The sequence below is a fragment of the Mustela erminea genome, chromosome 14 (assembly GCF_009829155.1).
Source record: "Mustela erminea isolate mMusErm1 chromosome 14, mMusErm1.Pri, whole genome shotgun sequence".
Lineage (NCBI taxonomy): Eukaryota > Metazoa > Chordata > Mammalia > Carnivora > Mustelidae > Mustela > Mustela erminea.
In genome coordinates, this window is record NC_045627.1 from 84,294,568 (window position 1) to 84,308,868 (window position 14,301).

At 54.6% G+C, this 14,301-nt stretch overlaps 1 protein-coding gene across 1 annotated transcript in view; it reads right to left on the minus strand.

Moving 5' to 3' along the window:
* CPXM2 (carboxypeptidase X, M14 family member 2) overlaps positions 1-14,301 on the minus strand; it is a 125,253-nt gene that overhangs the window by 88,148 nt on the left and 22,804 nt on the right. Inside the window, exon 3 of the mRNA XM_032312218.1 lies at positions 4,985-5,094. Within this exon, the coding sequence (XP_032168109.1) occupies positions 4,985-5,094 (110 nt within the window). The remainder of the gene's footprint in view (positions 1-4,984; positions 5,095-14,301) is intronic.

The following is a 14,301-nucleotide window of genomic DNA, read 5'->3' on the forward strand; positions in this document are numbered from 1 at the left end:
TCCTGAGTTCCAGCCACGCCCTTCGGGTCCATGTCAGGCTCCTACTCACCAAGAGAGTGAGAGTAGAGTCTTGAGAAGGAAATCGAAACCCAGTGGTCTGAAGTGGCAAGTGCCGCTCTAATTTGCTCAAGGATTTGCAGCAATGAAGGCAGCCAACGTACCAATGGGACGGGGCGGGGGGGGGGGGGATCACTCAGGGAGTGGCACGGTCTTGGACTCCACTTTGTTCAGTTTATGAGCCATGGGAAATCTTGTGGGGTCTTCAGAAGATTCTGCAAGGAGAGGACATGTGACAAACTGTCATTAAATGACCCATCTGGGTGGAGAGCCACCTCCTCAGACCGACTAGAGGCGAACGATGATCCAAGAGTGACGGTGGAGCTCACCGCTGAAACGTTCCCTTTGAGACTTCAGATGTTCGGTTCTGCTCTGCCTGTGGCTGCTCCTAGAGCAGAAGCCCGCGGTTGTTTCCAGATGAGAGCGTGCGCTCCCAAGTGGGTCGGTGTTAGAGGATTCCAGGTAGGCTGGAAGGACAGTCACAAGTGAGGACAAGCCTTTGCCCTCCTGCGGAACTGGATCTCTTCCTGGAATTCCTGAAAGATCTATCTTCCCTCGGCATGAAGAAATGTGAACCGCGTTGTGTTTTTTTTTTTTCTCTAAACTTATATTATTAAATAAACATCAGTAAAATTCTACTTGTTAAAAAAAGAGGTTATAAGTGGAGTTATAAGGTGCTTTTATTCTTCCAAACTCTTCTGCTTAAAATGAGGAAAAAAGAGTGCCACAGACTGACTGTGCTTGTTCCCTCAAAGTTCGTCTGTCGAAACCAAGCCCTAAGGCGATGGTTTTAGGAGGCAGGGTCTCAGGGAAGTGACAAGGTCATGAGGGTAGAGACTTTGTGAGTGGGATTAGAGCCCTTATAAAGGAGGGCTCCGGAGCCCCTAGTTCCTTCCACCACCTGGGAACACAGAAGAAGGTGAAGGAGCTGGTCATCTACGAACCAGGAAGCCAGGTCCTCTCCAGACACCCAGTCCACCAGCATCTTGACCTCGGACTTCCCAGCCTCCAGACCCATGAGAAAGAAGCCTGTGTAGTGTACAAGCTCTGGAGACGGGAGATGGTCAGAGCCGCTCAAGAGGACGAAGGCAAAGAAAAGAACGTCTGCTGTAACGCGGCAAACACAATTCCGGAAAATTCCGTCCGGGCACTCTGAAAAACGAGGTCACAGGAAGATTAAGAGTTCGAGCCAGAATACTCAAAATCTATGGAATCGGAAGATTAAAAAAAAAAAAATCAATCCTAAAAAACCGTGGCACACTTAAGAACAAACATGAGCTGCTTAAAACAATGGAATACAGCCACAGTGATAGGACTGGACTTAGAAAAAGAAAGAAACTGCAAGTGAAGGCAGCACGCTGGAAGGGGGTGGGAGGAACGAGGAAGCAGCCAAGCCGCGGGCACAAGGGCGAGCGGGGAAAGGAATCAAGCCACAAGCACCCAGAAATAGCGCACACGAGCCCCCTCGGGTGCAGACGGGTGCAAACTCGGCATTTGGAAATCGCTGAAGACAATTCTTTCTTCACTCTGGGGGATCCTCACGTTGTGAGAAGGTGGCAGTGCCGGTGGCGGGGCCTCGATTCGCTGATGCAGACACCAAGCCTCAGACAAGGGGGCCTCCCGCCTAGAGCCGCTGGGCTGATCGTGGGCGGAACCGGGACACGCCGCAAAGCCTGCCCCGGGCGCGCGGGGACCGTGGCCGAGCCTGCGGGGCTGGGCCACCCCGCTCACGTCCTGAACCGCGGCAGCTGAACAGTTTCTAATTCTGACACCGTGAGGTTTCTCGCACATCAAATCCCATTAGCGGGACACACCTACAAAATACTCTGAAGCCAGGAGAGAGGATATTTTTAACCTGCACTTCAAACGGCATGTGTGGGAAGGTGTGTTTTAGAACACCTGTTGGCGACAAAATCAGGCTTCATGGGGGCTGATTCGGGAAGTTAGAACCACAACAGGAGCCCCGACCTAGTCATTTTGTCCCCGTGGGGGCCGTGCTGAAGGCCCTCACACAGCTTACAGGCAACACTCCGCTCTCTGCGGTTAACCCCACCTCACCCGCAGGGGTGGGGGACACCCAAGGGTTGGGGGGCAGTGGCTGGCCTGTCAAAGCAGCTACCTCACATTGTAAGAGCACGTGCAGAGATTTTGTTTTCAGGGCAGTTGGGGAAATGGTAGGGCACTGGAGAAAAATAATAAATCCGCATAAGGACAAACAGCCCTAAAGAGGTTTTCAATGACTCTCCGACTTCCTCTTGCCTGAAGTCAGGAGGGTGGGTCTGTCCACACTTGGGCTCAGGGTGCCTGCCTTCTCCCTGGGCTGTGCCTCCTTGGGGCAAAGAATGAAGTAGCCAGGAAAGATGACAAGGACCAAAGGAGAGCCCAGCCAGCTGCTCCCTGCTGATGATGGTCCAGCAAGGGGACGCCCTGTGGGGCGCAGTAAAGGCAAGGCAGGTCTTCACCTGAACCCCTCTGGGCACGTCCTGGGTGCCGAGCAACGTTCTGGGCTGGGAGGAGGGGAGAGGAGAGGCCAAGCCCCTTCTAACCTGGGGATTCTGCTCAAGGAGGAGCAGGCAAATAACACCCAAGGAAACAAGTCACCCACATTCAGGGAGGGACAGCACCCCATAAGAATTAAGAGGGGACAGTGGACAGTCACACAAGCCTGGCTGGGAGTTTCCAAGAGAACCTAGAAGCTACAAACAGAAAAGTGAAATGATCCAGCAAATGTTTTAAAATTATAAATCACCTAACTTCACTGCTCAACAAATCCTATGAGTTCTTAGGACTCCTTCTCTGGTGAGGCAGTGACAGCTTGGAGCCATAAGATAATAGTTCCAAGGCCCCAAAATCCAGAAGTGTCAAGGCCAAGGTCTGAACTCCACGTGCCTAGGACCCCCACACTATGACACCCGCCCCATGCTCCATCCGCCCACTCCAGGAGTCGAATTCCCAACTGGAACAACATGACCCCCCATCCCCACCAACAAATTCAGGACTAACAGGGCCTTCCAAATTTTGACTGAAAGCACGGGTAACTGTGAACACTTCCTCTTTAACAAAGGTAACTGCACATACAGAGAGAACGTTCAAGGCGTTAGCTGAGAGCAAGTCTCACTGCTGCAGGAAAACAGGCCCACAGCCATTGGGACGCAGCCCCGCGAGGCTTCACTTAGCTTCCACGGAAGCCGGGACCCTGTTCACCGAGCCGCAGGCGCTCACGTCCCTACGGGTCATTCTTGTGAAACCTGGAGACTTTATCCTCTTGAGAAACACAACGTCCAGTTGTGCACAGCCCAAAGTTTCTTATCAGCTGTCATTAAAGAACAGCCCTACTTACACAAACCAAACTTGGGACTTCGCTAATGTTGGTTCTAGAAACATGCTGCCGGAATCCTGGCCGGCAAAGTGCAACCGGTTGAGCGGCTTCAGGCTCCGTGGCTGGGGCTGAGTGTGGACGGAGGGCAGAAGAGCGGGCGCAGTGAGCCAGGGCCCGGATCACACACCCCTGAGCCCACGAGCTCCTGGTCAGGGGCCTCGCCCGCCCTTGCCGGTCCCCAGCGGCGCAGCAGCCGCCTGCAGCATGCTTTCGGGGACCGCCGAGAGCATGAGGTGTTGGCGTGGCGCTCAGGCGGCCCAGGTCTCAGGGATGAAGGACCACGTCCCTCCCGGGAAGCTGGAGGAGACGGCGCATGCGCAGACAGGGTTTGAAGCGCACGGAATTACAGAGCAGCCGGGAGAGATGCTGAAATACCGAGACACACACAGGACAGAGGGTGACCAAATGCTGAACTGGGAAGGGAGGGAACGGCAGGAGCTGAGCAGGAGGCAAAAGGCCCCCTGCATGGGCCGGTGCTACAGCGCCCCTCCCCAACAGAGACGCTAACTCCCTAACCCTGGGACCCGGAAACACTTGGGCTATCTGATAAAAGGAAACGAAGCTTGCAGATGGAATTAAGGTTGCTTGAGATGGGAGGTGATCCTGGAGCATCCACAAGGGCCCAGTGTCATCGCGAGCTCCTTAAAAGTGGAAGAGGGAAGCAGAAGGACCCAGAGGCTTAGGAAGAATGCAGGCACCTCTAGAAGCTGGAAATGACAAAGACCCAGACCCTCCCCTCCAACTCCAGAAGGAGCACGGCCCTGCCCACACCGTGATTTAGTCCCAGGGGGCTTCTGTCCTCCAGAGCCGGAAGAGAGTAAGAGTGCGAGTGGCCCACGTGGCTGCGTTTATGATACGATGTGACAGCAGCACAAGGAGTTGATCCTCACGGATCCTGCAGGACTTACGCAGCCTGGCACGATGGAGGGCAAGGGGTGGCCGGCAGGGGGACCTGCCGGAGGAAAGGCAAGAAGCCAAGAACTGCGCGGTGTATCAGCTGCGCAGGGGGGAGCTCGCCTGCCTGGAGCAGGACCGTTACCATAGTGAAGGCCAAGGTCGCGTGACCCTTGAGCCTCAGAGAAGGAGGCCAAGACATGAGGTGCTGGGCCCAAGAGAGCCACGAAAGGTCTGACCTGGGGAGAGCCACAGAACAGCCTGGAAGGGGTGTAGGTGCTGGTGAGAAGCACTGGTAGAGGGGAAGAGGACAAAAGCCACCGGCTGCTGATGTGGCTGGGGGTCAGCGCCCTCCTCCTGCCCAATCCAGACAGATGACATGAAGGGGCAGAGCCCAACAGGTGGAGGCAGGCCGACCCGGCTCCGGGTACCAGCAGCCTTTGCACTAAGGGCTTTTTGCAGAAGACACATAGCCTGAGTGAGTCTCCTGTCAGGCTCTCTCTCTAGGACGAGCATCTGAGGCATCGCGCTTCCTGGTGGGACACGTGAGGCTAATGTTGCAACACCATGCGACCCAAGCTCAACGAATCACGGGCTGCATCTCCGGCCAGAACAACAACCAAAGCCACCAGAACCCTCCTGTGCCACTGGTACCTGGATGTTGAGTCTCCCTCGGTGTGCCCCGAGGCCGTAGCGCTTGGAGGTAGAGGCGTGAAGCTGGAAGTCTGTGATTTTTAAGGTTTCCAGACCGAGAGGTGGGCAACCTAGAAAGGACAGTGCTTGTTAAAAACAAAGACAGATGTTCAAAGGCGAGTTTCTGGTTTTCTAAATCTGGCTTCCCCTTTTCCCATTTGCCCCTGCACCGCCCCCTGCCCCGGAGCATGTCCGGCATGTCCAGACAGATGCGCTCCACTCCACCGTCAACAGTGTGCCCACCGCCTTTCTTGTCGGCACTTCCTCTCGGGCTGTCTGTGCTCTGATACTCCTTCTCTCTGTTGCTGTCCCTGCTACTGTTTGAGGCTGTTTCCAATTAACGACTCAGCCAGGGAGCGCTATTGGTCAGAAATTTCGGAGCAAGCCCGTGGTTGAGTTCTGCAGATTAATCAGAACGTGTTGATTTTGCTTCAGCAACTCTGGCCTTTGTATTGTGCATGCTAATGAGCAAGACCATATAAATAGGAAAAAAAAATCTATTGTTTTCCATTCTTGGCAAAACTGGCAGTTTTGAGAACAGCTACGAGCTACAGTGTGGTCCAAGGTGCTCCTGGAATAAGATGCTGGCACGTGGGCAGACCCCTGGCCAGACTCCCCATCCAGACCAGCGTCCCTGCAGCTGAGAGCTTTAACAATAGCTCGGGGCCTGATTCCATGGCCTCTGGACCCCCGAGCTGTTGTTCTCACGGCGCAGCCCACCTTGGGGCTGGAAGTCTCCGAGTGATGCTATCTGTCTCCTACAATCTGACCCTGGTTAAAAAAAATACCAACTCTGGGGGAGAAGCAAAATCTATTTCTACTAGAAGCGTGAGAAATCCCTCCTGTGAGAGGCACGTTTGAAAAATCTGTGCAGCTCACTGCTGAGATGGGTGTGTCCCCAGGGACCTGAGCCAGTGTGGGTATCTGTCCATCCATGACAAGCCCTGGCAGGGAACAAAAGCCCTCTGCCCTCCGGATGCTGGGGGAGATTGGCAAGACAGGAGCTGCGACTGGTGCTCTGCAGGCCTCTGGGGACAAAAGTCGGCCTGGGAGGGCTGCTGTCAGAGGGACTCAGACCCGCCAGGCCCCGAGACACTTTCTAGTCCTCCCCTTGAGTCCTCAAGGAGGAAGGCGAGGCCCAGAGACTCAGGTGAGCCTTCCCAGGCATCCCTTCCAGCAGCAGAGCTGGACCTTGGACGCTGGCCTCCAGATTCTTGGCTCCAGGCTGCGTCCTGATCCTGCCACATCTGCGATGTGGCTGCCTGGGTTGGTTCACATGCACCAGCCATCTCTGCTAGGAGGAGGGGGCAGAGGTACCAGGGCCCAGAGTGCTGAGCAGCACCAAGAGGGGAGTAACGGTGCCCCTGTTGCCCACTGACACAGCAGGAGACCCCAGGAGGCTTCAGGTGGCACTTTGAGCAATGGTGCACCTGCTGGATTCTGCCGGGGGGGGGCACACCTCAAGTGGGGGGCCAGGGGAGCAGGGACCATGCAGTGAATGGGGGACGAGAGTGTGGATCCGGTGGGGACCACAGAATGAATGGGGAGGGCATGCAGCCAGGGTGGGATATGGCCCAGGGGATCTAGGAAGCAAGCAAGCCTGAGCGCCCAAGGCTGACCTCACAGAGGGTATTCTAGTTATCATAACCTCCTTCCCTCACTAGGATCTGTCCTGGGCACTTTCCCAGCCTCTGGCGCACATGGGTGGAATTTCCTTGGTCCCAATGCTAAGAGAGTAATTCTCCATCATGCCTACTGGAAACTGACCAAGTGTCAGAGCACTGAGCAAAGATATTTCTCAGAAATCTACATGGCCTGCCTCCACCAGTTGTGCTTGGTCATGGAACCTGTTCATGCTGACCCAGCAGTAGCCACACCTGCCCCTCTGGGGCTCAGCCCCTGGGCTCAGGCTGTGAGATCCAGAGCCTGAGCCCCCACGCTGTCCCACAGTGGCCTCAGGATGGACAGCACCTTCTTTGCATGCTGCTCGCCTCTCTGGGCCATATCCCTCCAGCCTCTCAGACTTCAGTGGTCATTGGTAGGCACCTGAGGCCCTGGTCAAGATTCAGGGCAAGGACTGAGGGTCAGGATCACTATCTAACCTCTCTGGGAGGTTAGATTCCAGAATGTTCTTCAACCTGCCTCTCAGCCCTGGCCCTGACCCGGGTTCAGGGCTTCCTCAGCTAGAGATGCTGCCCACTATCCCCAGTTCTTACCACTCTCCTACTGTTCCCCTCTCCTCCTTGTCACCTAATCCCAGCCCACCCTGCTTCAGACACATCAGCATCCGCAGGGAAACCCACATGCCTGGGCCCTGACACCTCACTGGCTGGTCAGTGCTTCTGCTGGACGATTCCCTGTGTCCTGGGAGTGGCCTCTGCATCTCGATTCTGCCAGATACACCAGCTTTGGTTTCAGACCCGGACAGAGAACAGGGCACTGGCCTGTCCCCGCCCCCCCCCCCATGTCCTGGGGCTCCATTCAGAAGCCCGGTCTTCTCACATGAGCATCAGGAATTCAGAAAGGACTCACTGCCATTTCAGTGAGACTCTCTCACAGCGCTGTCCAACGTGTTCACATCCCCTGGTCCCTCCCTCCTAGCAGAAAACACAGCAGGTGCTGAATTTCAGGTACTCCATCGGGCAAACCCTCCTATTACTCATTTAGGTAGTCAGGTAGACAACACAAACTACATATTATTTATTAGTTAAATAACAAAGAATAATTGTTACCCAAAGCATTTCTTCCAGGAAAAGAGAGCATCTCATATGCACACGCATACTTTAATTTAAGAAGGAACTGAATGAGATTGCATATTGACCAAGATCACTCTTACATTGATAAGTGGAAGCTCTACACATCCTCTCACCAGGATACACAAGGTGGGGAAGAAAGTGCCCAGAAGAGGGGTGTTTATCGACTGCACGTCTAATATCAACCCAAAAGCTCAATGCCGGCCCTCTCGAGGGGCTCAAGCATCAGGCCCACAAAGCAAGTGTGGACCCAGAGTCAGCACCGCTGTCAGCTGCCCCATCCGACAAACGTCCACTCTTGCCCACTCTTGTATGATGTGACAGTGTAGGCCAGAAAAGTCACTCCTTCGGTCCACAGCACAGCTGATGACGTCTTTGGTGAGGAGCCCAGATAAACACACACACACACCCAGACTGTACTCAAACACCGGCTTCCCTGAATCCTAATAAGGATGTTTTTTTTCCTTATCAGAAGACACCATCTTCAGAGAATTTGGTTTTGTTTGGAAGCCTTGTCGGTCGCCCATGCCATTACTAAAGACACGAGGCAGCCCCACCCTGAGAAAGGCCACGGCAAAGTCACTGACGCACGGAGGTCGCTGGGGCATCTCTGGCTGTTAGAAACCAACAGTGGTTAACGTAAGCAGGAATGGAGATTGCTGGGGGCATAGGAGGAAGCTCCCAGAAGGGGCCAAGGCAGGGACACAGGACAGGTGCAGGGGGAGCCCCAAGAGCCCTGTCACCCAGCCCGCAGAAACCACGGACCATGCACCCCTGGAGGACCAGACAAATCCCGAGAGCACTGCTGGCCACACCACCCCGCCTCAGTGGCTGCACCCAACGTCACACCCCTCCTCCCAGAGAGGGCCTGGTCCCCGGCATCACCAGTCTGCCCAGCAAAGTCAGGTGCTGTCGGCAGGGGGTGGATGCCAGTCTCCAGCTCCCCGCTGCGCATGAGTTGGAGGGGGGCATCTGGAGCCTGTGCAGCCCTGCGGGGGGCAGGGGGGTCCCACACCGCCCCCACTCCCCACCCCCCACCTCCCTGTGAGATGAGTTCTCCAGCCCCACGTCCCCCTCCCCTCTTTTGGATTTTGCATTCTGCACTCCGGCTTTGGTCCCCAGGCACGGTGGCTCTCCTCCTTCGGTGACCTCCTCTCCCTCCCCTAGTCCACTCCCTCTTGGCTACTCCCGACCCAGGGTTGCCGCAGCGTAAGTCTCAGTCGGCTCGGGCTGCTGTAATGAAGCCCCATGGGCAGGAGGCTTAGACACAGAAGTTTATCACTCGCCTGTCTGGAGGCTGGAACGCCCAGGATGAAGGCATCGGCACGGCTGCCCTCTGCTGGGGCGGGGGGAGGGTGCTGCCTGGTTCTAAGCCGCCCCTTGTCACCCAACCACACATGGTGGCTCTCTGGGGTCCCTCTCAGGAGGGCACTAACCCCGCTCATGAGGGCTCCACCCTCAGGACAGAAGCCAAAGCCCCCGCCTCCTTAGACCATCACCTTAGGGGCTAGGATTTCAACCTAGGAATTCTGGGTGTCAGGGGGTCCCAGATATTCAGGCCCCAGCGATGATATTTCCGTTTCTCTCCTTCCTTCTTCCTGGTTCAGGGAGACTTTTCCTCCCCTGCAGCTCAGGGTTGTCACCCTCCGGCTCCCAGAGCGTCATCCTTCCCTTGCCCCTGAGCAGGTCACAAGGGTGCCCCAGCTGCATCCACACAATGACAGACGCCACCTCCGCCAGCAGCAGTCAAGTCGCCCATTTGAGGCTGCAACTCAGGACCCTCCCGTGAGTGTCTCTGAAGACCAGACCGTTCCACCACCTTCCGTATGTGAGGCCTGCTTGGCAGCAGAAGGCCGTCCCGCTCTGGAGGTGACTGTCATCACGGACGTGTCCCCACCGCCTTCCACAGCCCACTGCTGAAGAAGCTCTCCGAGGCTGCGGTGACTTTCTCCTCCTCCAGCAGACTGTCCCCGCACACTCAGATGGCAGAAGCCCGGGGAGGGGTCACGGAGACGCTTATGCTGCCTTTACCTGTGGAATAACCCTCTGTCTCTCTGCCGCCGCGCCGGACCTTCTCCTTCCTCAGTTCTTCCGTTCCCTTCCTGCCACCACGTGCCTGCTTGCCTCGATTCCCAGGACCATCAGTGAAATGTGGCTCAGCACGCATTACCACATCGCCCCCCCGCAGGGCTGGGGCACCACCACGCCCGCTCAGCTCGACACAGACACACGCTACCCCAGCTGGGGGCTCCCTGCCTCCCAGGAATCACGTTTACAACTTTTTTTTTTTTTAATTAATACAGTGTTTATACATAAAGTAGTGTATTTAGCACAACCTCTTTATCCTACCTGTCTTGAGCAAGGGTCGACAAAGCAAAAATCCTAGGTCAAAACCACGTTATTGTGGACAAGTTCCTAGGCCTATCGTAATGATTTATGTTGAAAGTCTGACACAGGGATCTCCACATTTAGGAAAATGAAGGGTTTTCCTATCCTGAAGGACAGGACAATGGAGGACAGCTCAAATAAGTTTTGATTTAGAGCTCCTAAGTTAATTCAAAATACAGAGCACTGCAATGTCCATATTAAATACTTAACTCGGAAGAATTTCAGCATATTTCCACCTGATTCATTTTTCCCCTCTTCTTCCTACCCTGCGAACATCATCCTTAAGGCTCTTGGCAGGTCTGGTTAAGGTCCACAATGAGCAAAATGAGCTGCCCCTCCGCCAGCAAAGCAGAACAATACTGCATTAAAAAGAATACTACAGGGGACAATTAAGAAACCACTGCCAAGCACACTCAGCCGCTCGGGAGAAAGGTGCAAGTAGGAAATCGAAAACATACAGAACAGTCCAGAGGCCTCAGACCCAGTCGGGTGAGGCTTGTCTCCCCTGTTGCTACAGCACTAAAACTCCCTCAGGTCCCCCACGCTGCAGAGGCCTACAGAAGGTCCCAGGGACCATTCCTCCCTCCAGCTGCACTCCAAGCTATCAAAGACCGAAGAGTCATACAAAGAAAAGGAGCCGGAAATGGCAGGCTGACCACATCTGGCCACCAGGCTCCACGACCTCGGGCCAAAGCTCCAGACCGCCTCCTACTCTTTGAGGTGACATCTGGAGAACTTCAGTGACTTAGCTGATCCCCGGTTTTGAACACAACAGAGGACTGCTGCTAACATTATAACCCCAGGGGCAGAAAGCAGCCAGACAGAATCCACAGGATGAATCAGCCTCCGCATCTTCAAAATTGGAACTCGGGGAGAGGCAGACAGGGTAGAAAGGAGACAAACCATGAGCCCAGCTCTGGTCCCTGGCTTGTCCGACTACTGGAGAGGAACAAGACGGTGAGACTCAGACCAACACGAGACTTCTCACTGGCCGCCTATGCACCGCAGGGCTCAGGAAAAACAAGTCAGAATCTAGAATCTGCTACCAGTCAACAGTCCAGGTAACTAAGGGCATTTTCAGAAATCTAATACTTAGAACATGTGCCCCTTCCCACCAGAACCAGACACTCTTGCTGAAAGAACTTCTGGAATAAGGAGCCAGAGACAGAGACCCACAGACACACACAGCAGGTGCGAAGGGTCCAGTGCTCTATGCGGTACTTACTTCCTCTAAAAGAAGCCAAGAGAACTCTCCAACCAAAGCACTCCAGCATTTTGAGCTTAGAACAAGGCTAGAACAAGAAGTGAGAATTACTTTGGTTTAAATTCCCAGAGAAACAGCCTGCCCTGTCCGAGGAGCTGTCAGCCACCATACCTCCCCCCACCACGGAGGGCTCGTCTGCACCCACCAGGACACTGCACGGAGGGGCCGGAAGTGCTGCCCCAATGAGCGAGTAAAACAGAGAAGAAACAAGTGCTTCCAAGCTCAGCGTAAATGGCCATGATCAGAAAGTCAAAAGGCCAGAAGCCAGAACCAAAATATGCTCGTGTTAACACCAAGACCGTAATGTCAGTGGAGATCACTGCCAGGCTCACAGAGAGCTGGGGAGCCTCGGGGAAGCTGAGCACCCCCAGTCCCCCGGCCCAGCCCCGGCCGGGCTGCACGGAAGCTGCGGGCCAGGGATCCCGCAGGGACCCCACGGCAGCCACAGAACCCGCCGCAGCACTGCTCCCTGCTCCTCCTACAGAACAAATCCACAAAAACTCCTACATGATCAAGTTCTTGTTGTTTCTAAAAGGACAAAGAGTAATCCTCAGAAGCAGGTGGGGGAGGAGAACATGAAAATGGGTGGCAGAAAGATGACTTTGGGAGGATATTAGAGATAAGAGATGTGTCATAACCGGAAGGAAAGAGGGTGACAGTCATCAAAGATGACTCCACATGGCTCCTAAAGGCGGTGCGAGTCTATGAGAAGGCCCTGTGTCCAGCGGGCACCGTCCACCAGGCCTGGGGCCTGTTCTACCTCCCCCTCTGACAAGCACACACACACACACACACACACACACACACACACACACAGACTTTATTCAGTGTAACCCAAGCTTAAATTCTCGGCGTTGGGGCCACCTCACAAAACAGCTGTGGGCAGGCACAACGCACTGGTCTCCCAGAGGAGGCCCCAGTGGCCCAAAGTTCAGGGTGAGGTCCAAATGGAGAGTGCAAGTTAGAATTCTGGGTCTGGGGCACCAACCCCAGCATCCCTCCCCCAAAACCCCGATCTGTCTGGGGGGCAGCCGTCACGACAGACAAGTCACGAGAAGTATTTTAAAAGGCTAATGATGTGGGGCGCGATAGGGCAAAGGTGCAGGCAACCTCCCTGAGCCCGATGCTCTGAAGGCATCTTGTGATCTCATCTCCCCGGGGACAGGGAGAGAAGGGCCTCCTCACCCCCATTTCACACGTACACAAACAAGACCGGAGGAAGCTTCCGCAGAGTTAAACAGCTAAGTATGCGGGTTATAATTTGAAGATCGTGTATGCCGTACGAGCCCAGGCACGGCTGGGACGCCACCTGCTTGACTCGAAGAGGCAAGAGAGGGAAGCAAATCCAAGTTTCGTGGTGGTGTTTGGGGTCACGATGGAGAAAGGCAGTGGGGCCAGGCTGGGCATCCCCAGGTGGCCGAGCAGAGCTCAGAGGCCCAGGCCAGTGGGCCTTCTGTGATCATCAGCTCAAAGCAGAGTGAAGAATTCTCCAAGACCTCGAGAGCGCTGGCAGGGACAAGTGCACAGCCCTACTGTTGCCATAAATCGAAGAGCTCTGACATAGGACGTTCTGTCCCTCACCTTTCTGGAGCTGACATGCCCTTCAATGGGTGAAGGTGGAGGCAGCCCTGCTGTGCTGGGGGGCGGGTCTGCGATGGCTCCTGGCGGGTCTCAGACACGCCCAGCTTCCCAGAGGGGCAGGTCCCCACTCAGGGTCTTGGGAAAAGGAGTTCACGTCAGCCCTGTCCAGCCACCCCCCGAAAGCACCTCCCTCCCCGCAGGCCTCCCTCCCCCAGCGTTCTCACCGTGGCCAACACCAGAATCAGAACCTCCTGGGGAGCTTTGAAAAAACTGCGGTTTAGGGTCTCCTGGGTGGCTCCCTCGTTAAGCGTCTGCCTTCAGCTGAGGTCATGAGCTCAGGGTCCCGGGATCAAGTCCCGCGTCAGGTGTCCCTGCTCCTCGGAAAGCCCGCTTCTCCCTCTCCCACTCCCCTGCTTGTGTTCTCTCTCCGGCTGTCGCTCTCTGTCAAATAAATAAATAAAATCTTAAAAACTAAAACAAAACACTGCTATTCAGAGCCCTCCCCAGAGACCCTAAGGAACAGGACTGCAGAGGGGCCCTGGTCTCTGTGGCTCCCAGGTGATTGTGAGACCCTCAGAATCTGGCTGGTGTCTCCTCCCTTAAAGCTACAGAGGCTGGGAGCTCGCCTTGTGCTGGCCCTGTGGCTCAGGCACAGGAAATCCTCAGGGAGCAGTATCCGCGGGCTGAAGCCTCCTGCTCAGATGGTGCCCAGGGCACCTGCATCACAGCAGCTCTGACTTCTGATCTGGTGACTGCTCACTGAAAAGCCTCCAAGACTTGCTCCTGACACCCAACCCTCTCATCCTACCCACCCCACCCCTGGCTAACAAAGACACAAAGCCTCCTGTTCTCTTCCTGGGGGGCAGCAACTGTGAGTGTCCATCCCTGAAGCCCCAAAGCCATCAGTATTTCCCAAGTCAATGAGTGAACATGTCTCATGATCCAACAGATCCGACAGATCCTTAGCCGGCACACTGCGGAAAACCAATATTTAGTTCTTTCTATGTTGCTCATCAGGCCAAAAAAGGAGGAATTATTTTTTCAAAATTCAATCACCTACTGATTATCCTTGTGAATTTTTCCATATCCAAGGACCACCTGCACTCTTCATTTGTATTTTTATTTAAATCAAGAATTTTAATGGAAATAAGTGACTGCAAAAAAAAGTCTTTTTCTAGAAGACAACAGAGGGAAATGTCTTCATAATCTTGCAGTAGGTGAAAGAAATTTAAACATGTAACAAAAAACACTAAAGGAAAATACTGATGATTTGTCTGTATTAAATTAAGAAC